Raw genomic sequence first — 17033 nt, forward strand, 5'->3', positions numbered from 1 at the left:
CTTCAGGCTGTGCGTTCATGACATGCTATTGTACAGTGCTACTATATTTCCTTATAAAATACATGAAAAGAATAAACTATGAACAAATATTTGGACATTTTTTTTATTGTCATCGTCTGATACATGTTCAACATCAAACAAAAAAGGTTTACCGTGAACAATAATGACTGAACAGATATACAGACAATGCAAAACAAAAGATCTATTTAAAAAGATTGATAATGTGTTTGAAGGCCATTGATTTAGTCATACACTTTGCACAGCTCACCAAATGATTAAAATTATACAACGTGTGTCATGTGTAAATAAATATCTCAGGTACTCCCCCCCGCAATCCAACCTTCTGTTAGCCCCCATGTCTGTTCTTCTCTACCTGTCTCCCATATTCTGCATTTGTATACTTAGAGATGTGAAGCTGGCCAGTAAGTCAGTCACCTCATCCACCTGTGTGTAGTACAGAGAAACGAGCACAGTTACATAAAATCAGCTTTTAAAAAATAAATGATAATAAAAAAAATTCTGCAACAGAGTGCATTGAGATAATTCACTCTAATAAACTAATATCACCCATTCTAGTATCAGGCCTTAATGAGAACATTCAAAATATTAATGAAAATGACTAGTCAAGCTATACATTGAAACAATGGATTGGAATGGAAATCCATCTATGGTTTGCCACCTGCTCACATGTAAGCATTTAGTGTATTTGCTCGCAATGTACCAAATAAACTAATTCCTATAATAAAAAAAAGAGTTAAACTCAGTCACCCTCTTCATGGAAATGAGGAAGAATGTGTTAGAAAAACTCTAGTGCAGTATTAATATGAAAGATTTTAAAGCGTGGAATTTCCCTTACTCTCCTGTGACAGATGTGATGAACCAAAGATATTATTAATGAAATGTGGACATGATCAGTGCTGATACAATCAAATAATTGCAAGACTTCAAATATCTTTTGTCATTTTTTTATTCCTTGAAGGCACAGTAGAAAAAAACTGATCCCACAATTTCTATAGCAGTGGTTATTACCTGTTCTTTAGTGCGGGTGTGTTGTAGTTGGGTAGAAATATGCTCTAGCCTCTCTCGTTCCCCACTGTGTCCCATTACATTCAGGTATTCACGCAGCATCTGAATGATCTACAAGGAACACAGAATTTCAATAAAAGTGAAAAAAATGGATGAATTATAGTTTAAACCATTTAAATGACTTTTGATTCCATGAGGAAGATTCATATAAAATTGAACTCCAAGTTATCACCATTTCATCATGGGTGATTATACATATCACAAATGTGTCTATGATAGCTTAGTTTTTAAGGTTTTGTGTTAATGACTGTTAATGATGATTGTTAATAATGAATGTTAATGATGATTGTAGGTTCCACTCCCAAGCATGTCGAGACCTACTGTTGGGCCCTTGCCTTTTAATAATCTGCTCTATTTATTAAAACATAAATACGCTTTTAAATGCTAGTACACTACCCGTCAACCTATGGCGGTGCAATTACAGCTGCTTGGGCATGACATTTGCCATTATGGCTATGCCTTGCTTAATGCCACGAGAGCCACTCTGGTGCTGTGTAGCAATTTATCTGAAATCTACACTCATCGATCACTTTATTAGGAACACTATACTAATACTGGGTAGGGCCTCCCTTTCCTCTCAAAACGGCTGTTCTTTATGGTATTGAATCCACAAGATTTTGGAAACATTATGGATTTTTCAGGTGCACTTTTAGCTGCGAATCTCCCTATCACATCCCAAAGCTGTTCTATTGGATTCAGATCCGCTAACTGGGAAGGCCACTGAAGAACACTGAACTCATTGTTATGTTCATAAACCCAGTTTGAGATGACTCTTGCTTTGTGACATGGTGCATTATCATGCTGTATATAACCATTAGAAGATGGGTAAATTGTGGCCATGAAGGGATGCACATGGTCAGCTACAATACTCAAACAGGCTGTGGCAATCTAGTGATAACTGATTGGTATTAACAGGCACCAAAAAAAAAAGAAAGAAAGAAAGAAAGAAAGAAAAAGCCATTCCCCACACCATTACACCACCTCCACCAGCCTGGACTGTTAACACAAGGCAGGTTGGGTCCATGGATTCATGCTGTTGGTGAAAAATTATGACCTTCCCATCTGTGTGCCTCAGCAGAAATAGAGATTCATTAGACCAGGCTATGTTTTTCCAGTCTTCAACTGTCCATTTGTGGACAGGCTCACCCACTGCAGCCTCAGGTTTCTGTTCCTGGCTGACAGAAGTGGTAGCTGAATTGGTCTTTTGCTGTTGTAGCTCATCTGCCTCAAGGTTCGACATGTTATGCATTCAGAGATATTTTTGTGCTCACCACAATTGTACAGAGTGGTTATGAGTTACTGTTGCCTTTTTGTCAGCATGAACCAGTCTGGCCATTCTCCGTTAACCTCCCTCATAAACAAGGCGTTTCCATCTGCAGAACTGCCACTCACTGGATGTTTTTTCTTTATTGCACCATCCTGAGTAAACTCTCGAGACTGTTCTCAGATCAGCAGTTATACAAATACTCAAACCAGCCCATCTGGCACCGACAACCATGGCAAATCACTGAGATCACATTTTTTCCCCACTTTCACACCCATTTTCTCTACTGGTGGTTAACATTACCAAAAGCTGCTGGCCCATATCTGCATTATTTTATACACTGCACTACTGAGTAGATAACTGCATGAATGAATGGTGTACCGGTGTTCCTAATAAAGTGCTCAGTGAGTGCATCTCACCTAAAACCAGCTAGAACTGTAGACCGGCTAAAAACAATAGATTTCTTATCATTAACTTTTCTTGCAAAGAATTAAGTATCTATTTAAAAATGCCAGACAGCAGTATGATTAACTGAGTGACTGGATCGATAGGGCCCAGGGCAGGTGCTAATAAAATGTGATCTTTGGAGCAGTGTATTAGCTTATTAAGACGTAATAACCTGAGTGACTTCCCCTCGTAAGGTTTCCAAGCTACGGGACTCTCCCTCCTGTAATATGTTGAGCTTCGAGCGGGCAAGATGTAGAGGAGTTCTTCCTGCACGGTCCAATGCATCTACACGAGCACCTAAAATACAGTTGTAATGTTAGGACTTCCTTGGTCCTCTAGTGTGTGTAATTAATGAGGAAAATAGTTTGAGTTTAGGTACATGAAAAGCTTTAATCTGCTTGCTGTTCACATCAGTACCTTTTTAGCACAATTATATCTTACCTCCTCTCAGTAAGGTAGTGATGACAGGCACATGGTTGGTACAGGCAGCTGTAGAGGCAATTTAAACCAGAATAAATTCAACTGCACACATTACATTAACAGAATGCAGGGTTCGTACAAGTGTCTTAAATTAACACTCTTAATGACTAAAGTTTTCCTGCTTTCTTTTATTTTAGCAGAATTACCCAAGAGAACAGATTGTCAAACCATGGCAAAGGTCATGTGTGTGTGTTAGGTCTGGGTGGATCCCAGTGTTAATCAACTAACTCTTCTTGTCTGTGATCCCCCCATGAAAAAAAATCCAATTAACGTAAGCACTTTTTTTATTATTATTTTATGACATGTAATACAGGTCTTTCTTTAATTAAATAAGCACTTTCAAGCTGCTTGCAGGGACCTTGAGTATGTAAAACTATTTGCATTCAAAATGAAAGTCAGAAATACAAGTCTGTATCCTCATGGTTGTAAATACTGCTGACATTTTCACAGTTGATTTTTCCCCATAGCCATTTTGAAAAAAAATTTGGTGGATGAAATTTCAGTCCATCCCTAATAAATATAATTAACCAATGTAAACAATATACATTTAATTACCGATAGCTAAGTGAAACATAGTGATAGAATTCATTTCACATTAATGAACTCAACATTCTCTATTTATCTTGAGAGAAAGCATAGATGCAGGAAAGTGTATGTATCAAGCAGAAAAATGTATCTAGTTAAGAACACTGGGGGGAAAAAAAAAGAAAGAAAAAAAGACTGCTCGTGTGTAAAAAAAAGTAAAATTATGCCTCAAGGCAGTGAGTAACAGAAACCACAAGGTGCAGTGAAAGTGAGATTTTATTATTAATTTAAGACTGTAGTTTAATTATCAGTGCTTTTTTGTGCATCCATTTTATAAATGCATATAGTTATATATATAAAATATAAACTAATGTATAAGTATTTATAACCGTTTGTCCAATTTTTATATATATATATATATATATATATATATATATATATATATATATACACACACACACATTACATACATACACACACATATATCTATCTATCTATCCATCTCTCTCTCTCTCTCTCTCTCTCTCTCTATCTATCTATCTATCTATCTATCTATCTATATATATATATATATATATATATATATATATATATATACACACACACAAACATTTGGAGACAAGACTGAAATGTTTCTCATGATCTTAAAAACCAACATTAATTTCTTTCATTAGAAAACTAACATTTTATTTATAAATAAATAAATAAATGAATTGCAGCCAATGATTTTCCAGTATAGGTGGGAACTCCTTTAATACTGTTTATAAAGCGTCTCGGGGAGATGAGAAATTGGTTGAAAAAATGCCAAGAATACATTTCTGAAAATTCTAGACAAAAAGGGGGTCTAATTTGAAGATGCTAAAATACTAAATTATTTTGATTTATTTTGGATATTTTATCACAATATAATTCCCATAGTTCCATTTGTGTTATTCCAGAGTTTTGATGACTTTATTATTATTCTAAAATGTGGAAAAATAAAATAAAGAATGAATGTGTCTAAACTTTTGACCAGTAGTGTGCGTGTAATTTTATATATATATTATATAAAATTGGACAAAGAGTTGTATTAATGTAACGTTTTAGTCTGAAGTTTATATTTGTAACACTCAGTTTGTGGATTTTATTTTAAATAATTTTTTTTTATGGTACTGAAAGACTGCCCCCATCCGATTAATCGAATAAAATAATCGACTGACTAATCAATTATGAAAATAATCGTTAGTTGCAGCCCTAATCCAATGTTAAAATGCAGCACAAATTTGTGAAGATTTGCAGGTCCGAATACCCAAGTTTATCAGTATGGGACTCCCTTACCAAGATGAAGAGGAGTGTTCCCAAGGCTGTCTCGCTGGTTTGGATCGGCACCATGGCTTAGCAATAGCTGAACTATATTGATACAGATAGCAGAGCGGGAAAACATACAAAGGAAGATCAACAATATTGTAGTGAATGCTGTAATGAGCGCAGAATTTAACCTCGATGAGTATTTGAAGACCATCTCTCAAGCAACCAGTGGCTTACCAATACTCTCATTGCCATTGCAGGAGGAGAAATGTAAAGCAGTTCTTCCTTTGTCATCTGCAGCACAGGGGTCAATGCCATCCTGCAATAACCTACGAACTAAAAACAAACCCAAATTCAAATGTGCTTCATATTTTTTAAAGGGTTGATGGCGGGTGGGTTTGTATCGGCTGTACTTCCTACCCGTGTCAATGTCGTTGCCATTGGCTGCTTCTCTGAACCTCTTCACGGCTGAAAGAAGAGCAGATGGGGTTAAAGGACACAATAATAGGACTACTGTGCTGGAGATACACATCAGTGGTTAGGCAAAGATGTTTTGCATAATCAACAGGGCTTCTCTAATAGGGCTGCATCTTATAGCAGCCTGTTCCAGTACAGAAAGCAAATCGCACACCATTAAGTACAGAAGCTACTGTATCAAAAGAAAATTAGTAATGCAACCCAGATAAGTCTTTCCTATTAAATTTCTTACAATGTAGATCATTACAGTATCCCAGACCTTACCGTAAAGGTCTTTGCCTATAGGTCCCAGGTTTCTCCGGACTCTCCCCAGTCTCCTGGTTCTGCTCACCGTCATTTTGCCTCCAGACGGTTCGGCCTGAAGTAAAGCGCCCGGGCTCCATAGAGTGTGCAGGTAGCGGAGGCTTTTCTCCGCCGACTGGCTGCTTCGGTGGAGCTTCAGGGCGCTCAAGGTGTCAATACCCGAGAAGCCAAACGAAGAAGCAGCTCCCACGGCTGCCCCATCCTCCCTTTTTTCTCCCTTCACTTCTTTCACCGTGTTTCTCACCGTGTACTCGCCTTCACAGCTGGACCGCTCGTCGTCGGACACCTCCATATTCACCGAGTCATTTAACACACACAAGTTTGTTTCCCTGCATTACGCAAACTAACACTAGCGCATGCACGTATGCACACAGTCTATTAGTTCGGTAGTCGAGCTGAGAAACAAAACCTGCTCCGGTGCCTGAGAATCTGTTTAGGCGCTACATTACTTGTTCCGCTTGTCAACATAGAAACAAATCAGTTACATTTCCAGTAGACATGTTAATCAACCAGTCGTTAGCGCGTTACAGAGCCAAAATGTCGTCTGTTTCGTGTTAGAGCTTCACCCAAGTAAGAAACACGCCGATTGCTCAAGCGTTGAATCAGCACAGCCAATCAAATTGGTCGTTGGTATTATTTTAGCCAATCACAATGTTGTAGTCTTAGAGGAAGCTCTACCGTTTCAGTGAAACGTTGGTTGCAGTTTTTAGCGTTGTTAAAATATTAACATATTATACAAAAATGTACCTACCGCACAATTATTAAATAAATAAACATTTAAAAAGAGATATTATTTGATAAAATATTTCTGTGAATGTACTATTGAGTTATACTCGATAGTTTCATTCAAACCATTGGCACAGCTCGACAGTTTTTGTTCAGAGATACATTTCCTATAGCTGTAGAAGTGCCAATGGCAGCTATACTGTGTTTTCAAACATAAAATGTCTGCAGGTATACAATACTTTCACTGTGAAACTGAATATAATAAGCATTATTATAAGAAAGAAGAAAAATTGGGAACACTCAATTTTAATTGAATTCCAGGTTTTACCAGCAACAGGATGTCACTCAGTAGTGGCATGTATTTGTGCATGTTAAACACATAGGTAACAGCACTCAATAAGTTTGACAAATATCAAACACAAACAAAAAGCTCATCACATACAACATTTTCTTGTTCATAAAAAAAAAAAAAAAAAAAAAAAAAAAAGTCTGACAAATTATAGTGTAGCAACAATTTTGGAAAAATATATGGCATTTAGTTATGCAAAGACCATTAAGAGGTACAGGTAAATAGTGATCTTTCATAATGAAATATATTTCATAATAATGTTATAAGAGAATGAGTCTTTGGCTTGTTTTACTCGCTTTAGAGATCAGAGTTGATTGTCGAAGTCACCGCAGCTCCAGAATGTGACAGGTATTCAGAAAATGACTCATCATTAGCAGGAAGAACTGATCTATGATGGTTTGGCATGAGCCCTGCCTCACGGGCATGCTTCCACAGGTGGCTATTACCCACAATGCCTCTTTTGTTTAAGTAGCCTTGACGACAGAAGATGGGGGGCTTGAGACTGGTGAGGGAAAGCTGGAAGCAGGATTCTTATAAAGGGGGAAAAAAAAGTAGACAATACCGGTTTATAGTAAAGATTTACACACTGTATGACAGGGAGATTTTATATTATATATATATATATATATATATATATATATATATATATATATATATATATATATATATGAGCCATTATGTTGTATTCAATGTCTGTTGTAATTTCATTGTTTAACACTGGGTGGAGTGTGGGTCTAATTAGTATATAGGTAGCCAAAAAGTAAGAAGGCATGTGTGTAATGGAGGGAAGCACAACAATTTTTGACTGTGTCAGGACATGTGCAGGTGGAAGCAAACTGGTGTGATTACTATGTGTTTGTGCATTAGAACTGCGAGTTTAAAAGGACATCAACGAGCTGTGTGATAAATAAAGTGGATAAAAGCAGTACTAGAATGGAAGCATGTCTTGTTCAGATCTCGTGTCGGAAACAACCCTACAACACCTCTAAGTGACAAGACGGTCATTTGTCACTACAATATATATAATAATATATATAATAATATTATATAAAATATATATAATATGATGTATCACATTGTATAGTGATATATTTTCCATAAAGTTTATTATCCAAATCAAATATTTTGCCTTAAATCTGGTTGCAAATATTGGTATGCACCAGGGACAACTATAGCAAGTGACATTATTATTTTGGTTATTTTTAATGGACAGCTAACTGAATTTTTCTATCATTCAACACTTTCAAGATAAGACAACAATAATTTCAACAATAAGCTGCCATACATCTAGATATTTCAAAGTGACCTAAAAACAGTACAAAAAGTCTTTGTATACAGTCTACAAACCTGCATAGAACACCCTGAGGTCTGTCTGAAGGCAGTGCTCGAGGAAGCGACGCAGGGGCTGACTGTGAGACACGGGCTGGTCCCACTCAGTCAGGAAGTCTTCGACCATGTGATGCACAGCATCAGGACGTGGCAGAGGCCATCCAGCTGGACGCTGCCTCATATCTCTCTCTGTGGAAGATTAGATTAAAGGCAGTTGTGTATCAAAACAGATTAGTACACCAACATGCTTATACAAGGCAAGTGATAAAACTACTTGTGTCAAAATGACCCAGATGATTGAAAGTCATCATGGACAATTCCATCTTTATGCACCCACACAAATTACAAGTAATATGCTTCAGTAGGTTTCTTGCACATACCGTAGGTGTCGATCAGTATATCATAGCAATAAATGATGTCAGACTGCTTTTCTGAAAATACCATCATCAGTATTACAAAACCATTGATCAACTTCTTTTTGGAAAAACGAGTAGATGGTTGCATGGCAAAAAATATATTTCTCTCTTGTACCTTCCAAAAAAATTGGAATTCATACTGTTTGCATAACATATTGAGTGTGTGTGTTCCAACATAGTCAAATATACAGCAGCTTGCAAAAGTGTTCAAACCCCTTGGGATTGATCAGATTTTTCTGAATAACATGATAGTTATTAATTATTATTTTATTATCATTAATAAAAATGGTCTTTTTTTTTTTGAAAACTCGTGTTTTCTTACAGTGGATTGCAAAGTCAAAATCGCAGTTAAACTGTCATTGAAGAGACTGTCAGTCTGAAGGAAGGGAGTAAAAATTAAGTCTAGAAGCATTCCAAGGAAGTAAAATAATAATAATAATAATAATAATAATAATAATAATAAACAGCTTTATTTTCTAGAGCGCCTTTAAAATCAGCTTCTCAAAGTGCTGTACACAAAAGTAGTACATAGGAAAAAGAAAAGAAAAACAACAACAACAACAACAACAACAACAACAATAATAATAATAATAATAATAATAATAATAATAATAATAATAATAATGTTAAAACTAGAATAGAACAGAACAGAATATAATTTCAATTTAGGAATAGGGTGTTAAATTATATATAAGAAGTAAACACTGTTGAATCTTAACCCAGTAAACACCAGATCTTAACCCAGCTGAATATCTATTGGAGATTATGATCCAGTGTGTTAGGCAGTGCTCTCCAACATCATCCAAACACCAATTGAGGGAATATCTCAATTGAGGGAAGAATGATTTTCATCCCTCCAGTTCCAGAGTAATTGTAAAATCTATGCTAAGAAGCTGTTCTAGTGGCTCATGGTGGCCCAACAACACACTTTATGATGGTTTTTCCTTTAACTTGTCATTCATCTTCATATGATAATTATACAGTGATGTGAAAAAGTAATCTGATTTCTTCTGTTTTTGTGTCTCATACTTAAACGTTTCAAAAATTAAAACAAAATCTAAGATAAAACAAAGGCAACCTGAGTAAACAAAATACAGTTTTTAGTTTTTAGGATAAATGTTATTTATTGAAGAAAAAAGGTTATCCAGTACCAATTGGGCCTATGTGAAAATGTATATGCCCCGTAGTTACTAATTCCCCAAATCTATGAAACTGCATTCATAATGGGGTTCACCTGGACTAGACGCAACCTGGCCTGATTACTGCCAGCCCTGTTCAATCAAATCAACACTTAAACAGAGCTTTTTCCACAGCATGAAGTTGGTTAAAAGGTCTTACCCAGTAACACACAGTGCCAAAATTTAAATAAATTCTAGAGATGATGATGATGATGATGATGATGATGATGATGATGATGACGATGACGACGACGACGACGACGACGACGACGACAACGACGAAGAAGAAGAAGAAGGTGGTGATTGAATTACATCAAAGCTATTTCAAAGGCTCTGGGACTCCAAAGAACCACAGTGACAGCCATTATTGTATCTCCAAATGGAAAAACTCAGCACAGTAGTGAACCTTCCCAGAAGTGGCCGACCTTCCAAAATTTCACCCTACCAAAATTCCTCCAAGAGCACAGCAACTACTCATCCAGGAAATCACAAAAGGGCCAAAGACATCATCAAAGGAACTACAGGCCTCCATTGCATCAATAAAGGTCACGGTTCATGACTCCACTATCAGAAAGACACTGGGCAAAAATGGCATCCATGGAAGAGTGGTGAGGCAAAAACCACTGCCAACCCAGAAGAACATTACGGCTCGTCTGAAATTTGTGAAAACACACCTTGATGATCCTCAAACCTTTTGGGAGAATGTTCTCTGAATTGATTAGTCGAAAGTGGAAGACAGGTCCCATTACAACTGGCATAAACCAAACACAGACTTCCACAAAAAGAACATCATACATACAGTCATGCATGGTGGTGGAAGTGTGATGGTGTGAGGATGCTTTGCTGCTTCAGAGCCTGGGCAACTTGCAGTAATTGAGGGAAACATGAATTCTGTTCTCTACCAGAAAATCCTAAAGGACTATGTCCGGTCTTCAGTCTGTAAGTTGAAACTTACAGTGCAGCTGGATTATGCAGAAAAATAATGATGACAAAACAGAGGAGTAAGTTTTAGTCCTAGAAGTAAGTGAAAGACTGATCTCCAGTTATCGGAAGCATTTGGTTGCAGTTATTGCTGCTAAAGGTGGCACAACCAGATTTTATGTTTAAGGGGGCAACTAGTTTTTTTTGCACATTGGTGATAGGTGTTGGATACCTTTTTTTGCTTCAATAAATAAAAACTGTATCGTGGGTTTACCCAGGTTGCCTTTGCTTTATGTTGTATTTTGTTTGAAGATCTAAAACTATTTAGTATGAGACACACAAAAACAGAAATAATCAGGGGCAAAAAGGTCTATACATACTTTTCACAGCACTATATATAGCACCATATCACCAAGTCCTACTCTGACATCAAAACTGACTTCCATAGACAGCCTGTTCAGACACAACTTGTTTTAATATTCTTTTGTCAAATCTGAATTTATTTTTAGCATAATTTCCATTTATTTTACTCTAACCTGTAGGCAGTGTACTGTAGTAGTAGATGACAGGGTGGAGGAAATTAGACTTCCAGGCTTTGGTCCACTCTGACTCAGCACGGCCTGGCCCAAGTGTGTCTGTGTGGTTCAGTCCATACTGCATGATCACGACCAGAAGGCCGTGCTCAGAGACACGCCGACCACACAGAGCAGTAAAATGAGGTAGCGCCTGCACAGGAAACTCCTCCAGATACTCATAGTGAGCTCTGACAGACAGAGAAATCTGTTAGCGGTCTTTCTCATTTCAACACACTAATGAGATAGAAGGTCCTAACTGATTCCATTCTTAACATGGGAATAGAATCAGTCCTTACCCTTGCAGTAATACAATGTCCCCCAAAACCCCAAACATCTGGTATGGCCCAGATGCTTCATTTACTCTCTTCAAAATCCAAGTCAGCAGGTGACTGATGTGCAGTTTGATAGCTGGCCAAGCGTTGTTATGGTAACGCTGCTCCAAGACCTTATGCACAGCACGCACTACAATATCAAAGTGGTTATTAAAGTTATTAAAGTGTTATCAACAGTGACACTAAATCACATAAATGTCAACCATCATTTATAATGCCAAGCTTAAAAATACTCTCATATTTTTTATTGTCATAGTGCACAGAGATTTGTGACTGTCCAGGAGCTTCATTCTCCAAGACTCTTTAACAGTACATCTGCCTTGCTCAACATGATTTCCACACATATAACAGTCATACAAGTTGCAAGCAAGAATCCCAACATGGAAAGCGAACCTGTGTAGCGAAATCCATGAATAAATCCTCCAGCGGACATTCTGTAGTCTCTGGAGTGGGATGAGGTTCCTAGGATGAACAGATTGGGTGTCCCCCTGCCCTCATACCATGCTGTCACTGCCGGCAGACGGCCACGAGCAACACTGCTGCGTGGTGGACGGGCAGACCTGGAGGAACAAAAAATATATATATTATATATTATATATACTCATTTAAGTGGTACAAATATTATACAGCATGATATACATAAGTTACGTATCTTATTACTAATGATGCCCAATACTGATACAGAGTATCTGTCCAATACCATGCTCATTTACTCACACTTTTTCTCCTAAAAAAGTACTCCTAAAAATTGCTCAGATATCATCATTAGATATTATATAATAGAATGTGATGTAAGCCAAGTGTATATCCATCATGCTATCAAACATGTGACAATAAATGACAACAATCTGGATGTATTACCCAATTAAAGATGATCGAAGCAAAGCAGACTGCAAACTGTTCTATGTGAAGATATCAAAAGAAGCTACTACAGCATCTTCCTATAACACCTGATATTACTTATGAATCGATAAATCAGCTTATGGTGTTTAAACATTATCTTTAACAGAAAGCACTAGGGTGGCTGCTCTAACTGTACAGAGCAGTATCATCAAGCATGGTTATTAAAAATAAGAGCAAGGTCTATGAATTGTGTGAGCTTTGAGGACTTGGACACAAACATTTCCTTTCCCCCTCACTCGCCAGTGTCTACACTTTGCTTGTGAGTCATGGTGCAATTCATGGCACCCTACAATCAGTTTTTTAAGAACATGCTTACTGATACTGGCTGCATGATCAGGGCACTCACCCTCACACTCTTTAAGATGCTGTTTAAATGGCATCTTAAACATAACACTCAGCACGAGGACTTCATTGCTAGCAGCAAACAACAGAACCCAACATAAACATAGCTAAATAAAATTTTCTGTGACTATTGAAAAGACAAAAAACATGACCCCCCCCCCCCCCAAAAAAAAAAAAAAAAAAAGGAAAAAGAAAAAAAAAAGAAAATAGTACAACATGACTGCTTTGGCAAAGACAGCTGCAAAGTGCTCATACACATTAAAGATGGTGAAGTTGAAGCGGAATCCCAAGCAGCGGATTACACGGTCATAAGGCTGTCTTAGAGAGAAGTTGTCATCATGGTACCCAGGCAGGTTTTCTGCAGTAATATTAGTGTCCTGGTTGACATTGCGACTTTCCAAAAGTTCCGACAGAGTAAGATAGAGCTGCTCTTTTTTCTCTGAAGACTTCCCTATCGTCTTTTTTTGAGCTCTCCTTTTCATTCTTCCTCCACGGACAACAGCAATGTCCTCCAGTCTTCCCTCCACTAAGCCATCTAGAGACTTTAGCTGGTACGTGTCTAACAGCTCATTATTCACTGCCCTAGAAGACAAACAGAAGCAAAGCTTATGTCTCCAAAATAGGCTTGCATTTAAGATGACATTCAGACAATATATTTGAACTCTTTTAAAAGCACATTTCAGTTAAAAGCATTTTCAAGCAAATATCTCCACCCATATGAGATAAATCATTTAGTAGTTATAGCTTTTTCCACACATTATGTCTCAAAACACAATGCCAAAGTAAGTCTTGGAACAAAGGGTTATGGACAGATGGACATAAAAAAATAAAGCTATAAAACAGTGCTGAATTACTCAAGAAAAACAAGGTCAGATAAAACCAATCATGAAGTATGTAAAGCTCTCTAACAGTCAGACAAAAAATACTGCACCTGAGGTCTCCGACATAGTGTGTCTGCCATGCTAGTCGTACAGGGCTCGGGCTATACAAGTGGATCCGGCTGGCTCTTCCCAGAATGTTCTGTGCCGTTTCAAAAGCAGAGTTTCCCTTTCCCAGGATCAGCACAGCCTGATCTTTGTACTCCTCAGGATCAGTGGAGATGGACTCGTATCCTTCTACCAAATTAGAGCCCACAAACTCGACCTCCTCGGGGATCCAGAGCCCAGTGGCCACTAACAGAACTCTAGAGCGAACAGGAAAACAGACAATAAGACAGGAATAGAGTGTATATATATATATATATATAAACAGCCCATCTCTGACAGAAATGCAGGTTGCGTGATTACATTTTAATGTGTGCATTCAAATATAGTATTGTTTCTATTGTAACAGCTAATTCACAGGGACTTTTATGGCAAATACTCTGAATAAATGGATTTAAAGAGTGTGCAACTGTTGATCTTGTGAAACTTTCTTTGAAAAGACTCTCCAGTGTCAGCCTTTTGAAAATAATCAACTTTGGTTTTCCTATAATAGTACACCCCATTGTGTTTTATACTTTACTTAACAACTCGATACTAATATTAGTTAAACAAAACATAGTTCTAAAATATGGTTACACAAAAAAAAAACATAAAAAGACATGGAATGAACCAACAGCTATGAAGGAGTATACCACTGACCTGTGGAATTCGGATACAATTCTACATAACACACAAGCCTGATTAGGAAATAGTATGGTGGTTCATAAGGAAGAAGAACTACTGCCACAATACCTGCATTTATAATTCACCCCATGCTGATCAGTCAGTATGTAGCCTTTATGTCCACTTTCTCCAAACTGCAAAGCTCGAATGCTCCCTATATCAGTGTTATATTTAACCTGCAGTCCCAGTTCTTTCTCAAACACAGAGAGGTAGCGAGGAAAGGCATCAGCTTCAGGGTACAGGTCCCGGCTGAATCTCTGAAACAGAAGGTCTGGCCTGTGACTCAGTAGGGAGTTCCAATCATGGCGCAGGTTAAATTCACTGTTCTGCCTCCCTGTGTAAATTTTGTTGATGCTAATGAGTTTTCGATGACGAGGATACCTAAGATAAAGACAGCAGATACATGTCTGAATAGTAAAGAAGCATATATTTAGGATGCTGCACAGGCTCTTGATATAAAGACCTTTCATAAGATCAGGGATTGACTCACTTCTGGAAGAAACTTCCTGGTCCAGAGTTGCGCTCCAGTATTATGTAATTTCTCTGACTCTGGGACAGGAAATAGCCCATCTGTAGGCCTGCAGGCCCCGCCCCAAGCACACAGTAGTCATGGTGATGGATACTGAGATCACGGTGATCACCAAGGACACTTAGAACCAGAGAAATGAGCAACAGGAGGCAGTGGACAGACAGGCTCAGCCCCATGAGCACTAGAAAATATGCAACAGACTACATCACATCATGATGTCCAAATAAATAAATATTGCTAACAGCTTAAGAAAACAAACACAAACAGCACAACAGTGTGAACAATGACCACGAACAAGAATAACGTTGTGGGTGGCTCACCATTGTAATAAGCCAAACTAAGCCACTGTGCCCACCACCCCATAACTATCGTAATATAAATATAATAATTATAATAAAACTATTATTATATAATAATAAAAATATTATTATTCCCTTTAAACACCCAATGTCCCTTTAAAAGCAATGATACAAGTGCAATTAATTAACTGATTAATTAACTAACTAATGAATAAATAAATAACAAGGATAGATTTGTTATACAAAATTATAACAACCAAAAACGTCTCACAGTAGTTTTTGTTTAGCTGAAGAACTCCTGAAAGTATTTAATCCCTTATGTTTGTGTTCACCAAGTTAAAATTCTGAAGCTAACTGAAGCCAAAGAGCTCCATCCAAAACGACTCTGTTCTCTACGCTACCATCTCGCTCTTCTGTATTCGTTACATGGTTCTCTGCAGCAGGCGATGATTTCCGCTACACTTCCAGGCTGTGCACAATCACAAATCACAGAAAACATGACATTAGATCAATAAAGGCCCAGCTGATCTTTCCGCACTGATCCTGAATCTCATCCGGCCGCGAGCTCCATTTCCGCCGGGAGATGCCTCTAATCTCAGCGGCGCTAAACAGAGAATGAAAAACGCCATGATTTTTTTTTTTTTACAGAAACGACATACCTTTCACCAAAATCGACCACTTTGTCCCTCAAAAATCTGTGGTCGTGAATTGGAACAGCATCTTTCCACATAGCTTTCATAACAATTTTTTTTTTTTTTTTTGCACGCTGTAGCAGCGAACTACACAATATACGTCACTAAATGGCTCACGACCTTTGCTTCCTAGCCAATGAGGAGAGAGAAAGGCGTGGCTAGTTTTACATATTCCTCCTAGATACTACGGTACTAAATAAAATAAAATGTGCACAGCAGTGATGGTGTAGTACTATGGCATGCTGTTTAGTACGTTAGAATTCAGTTCTGGATGTACGTAGCTAACCCTGTTGAAACCGAGCTTTACCTCCATAAAATAACTTGTTTCAAGTAGAATATGAACATAGCTTGTTGGGTGACATGTAGAGAGGTCATGTATCATGGATACATGCAAAGCATATGAATGAAAGGTCACTCAGAAATAGGAGCTGGAATCCTAGCACTATCATTTGGTAAGTTATGGGTACTTATACTAAGAGTCCTCAAACTTTTTGTAGCCATGGACCCCTTTAACTGTAAATTAAATCCCATGCACACCCTCAGCACAGATTTTTTTTCACAAACATTATTTAAATATCCATCCATCTATCCATTTTCTATACCGCTTATCCTACAGGGTCACGGGGAACCTGGAGCCTATCCCAGGGAGCTTCAGGCAGGGTACACCCTGGATGGGGTGCCGATCCATCGCAGGGCACAATCACATACACATTCACACACCCACTCATACACTACAGACATTTTGGACATGCCAATCAGCCTACCATGTATGTCTTTGGACTTGGGGAGGAAACCGGAGTACCTGGAGGAAACCCCCATAGCACAGGGAGAACATGCAAACTACGCACACACAGGGCAGTGGCAGGAATCGTGGCGGGTAACTGATAGGTCCATGACCTTATTTATAAGCTGACATGTTTTTGAGTT

At 37.9% G+C, this 17033-nt stretch overlaps 2 protein-coding genes across 4 annotated transcripts; both read right to left on the minus strand.

The window, feature by feature from the left end:
• Window positions 1-71: 71 nt before the first annotated feature.
• ankrd54 (ankyrin repeat domain 54) lies at window positions 72-6468 on the minus strand. Its single transcript, XM_053612128.1, has 8 exons — window positions 5831-6468; window positions 5510-5557; window positions 5327-5425; window positions 5120-5191; window positions 3239-3286; window positions 2970-3094; window positions 1030-1137; window positions 72-444 (listed from the first exon to the last, which is right to left on the minus strand). The coding sequence occupies exons 1-8, from the start codon at window positions 6159-6161 to the stop codon at window positions 370-372; spliced, it is 906 nt and encodes a 301-aa protein (XP_053468103.1). The 5' UTR covers window positions 6162-6468; the 3' UTR covers window positions 72-369.
• Window positions 6469-6569: 101 nt separating this feature from the next.
• Window positions 6570-16197, minus strand: foxred2 (FAD-dependent oxidoreductase domain containing 2). 3 transcript variants are annotated; one of them, XM_053612063.1, is made up of 10 exons: window positions 16074-16197; window positions 15077-15296; window positions 14656-14967; window positions 13872-14123; window positions 13196-13522; window positions 12089-12255; window positions 11660-11825; window positions 11325-11551; window positions 8292-8462; window positions 6570-7474 (listed from the first exon to the last, which is right to left on the minus strand). In XM_053612063.1, the coding sequence occupies exons 2-10, from the start codon at window positions 15289-15291 to the stop codon at window positions 7242-7244; spliced, it is 2070 nt and encodes a 689-aa protein (XP_053468038.1). In that variant the 5' UTR covers window positions 15292-15296; window positions 16074-16197; the 3' UTR covers window positions 6570-7241. The 3 variants fall into 3 exon arrangements, with proteins under 3 accessions (XP_053468038.1, XP_053468032.1, XP_053468044.1); XM_053612057.1 differs by lacking the exon at window positions 16074-16197 and adding an exon at window positions 15841-16029; XM_053612069.1 differs by lacking the exon at window positions 16074-16197 and adding an exon at window positions 15686-16014.
• Between the last annotated feature and the right edge of the window lie 836 nt (window positions 16198-17033).

The sequence above is a fragment of the Ictalurus furcatus genome, chromosome 2 (genome assembly GCF_023375685.1).
Source record: "Ictalurus furcatus strain D&B chromosome 2, Billie_1.0, whole genome shotgun sequence".
In the NCBI taxonomy this organism is placed as follows: domain Eukaryota; kingdom Metazoa; phylum Chordata; class Actinopteri; order Siluriformes; family Ictaluridae; genus Ictalurus; species Ictalurus furcatus.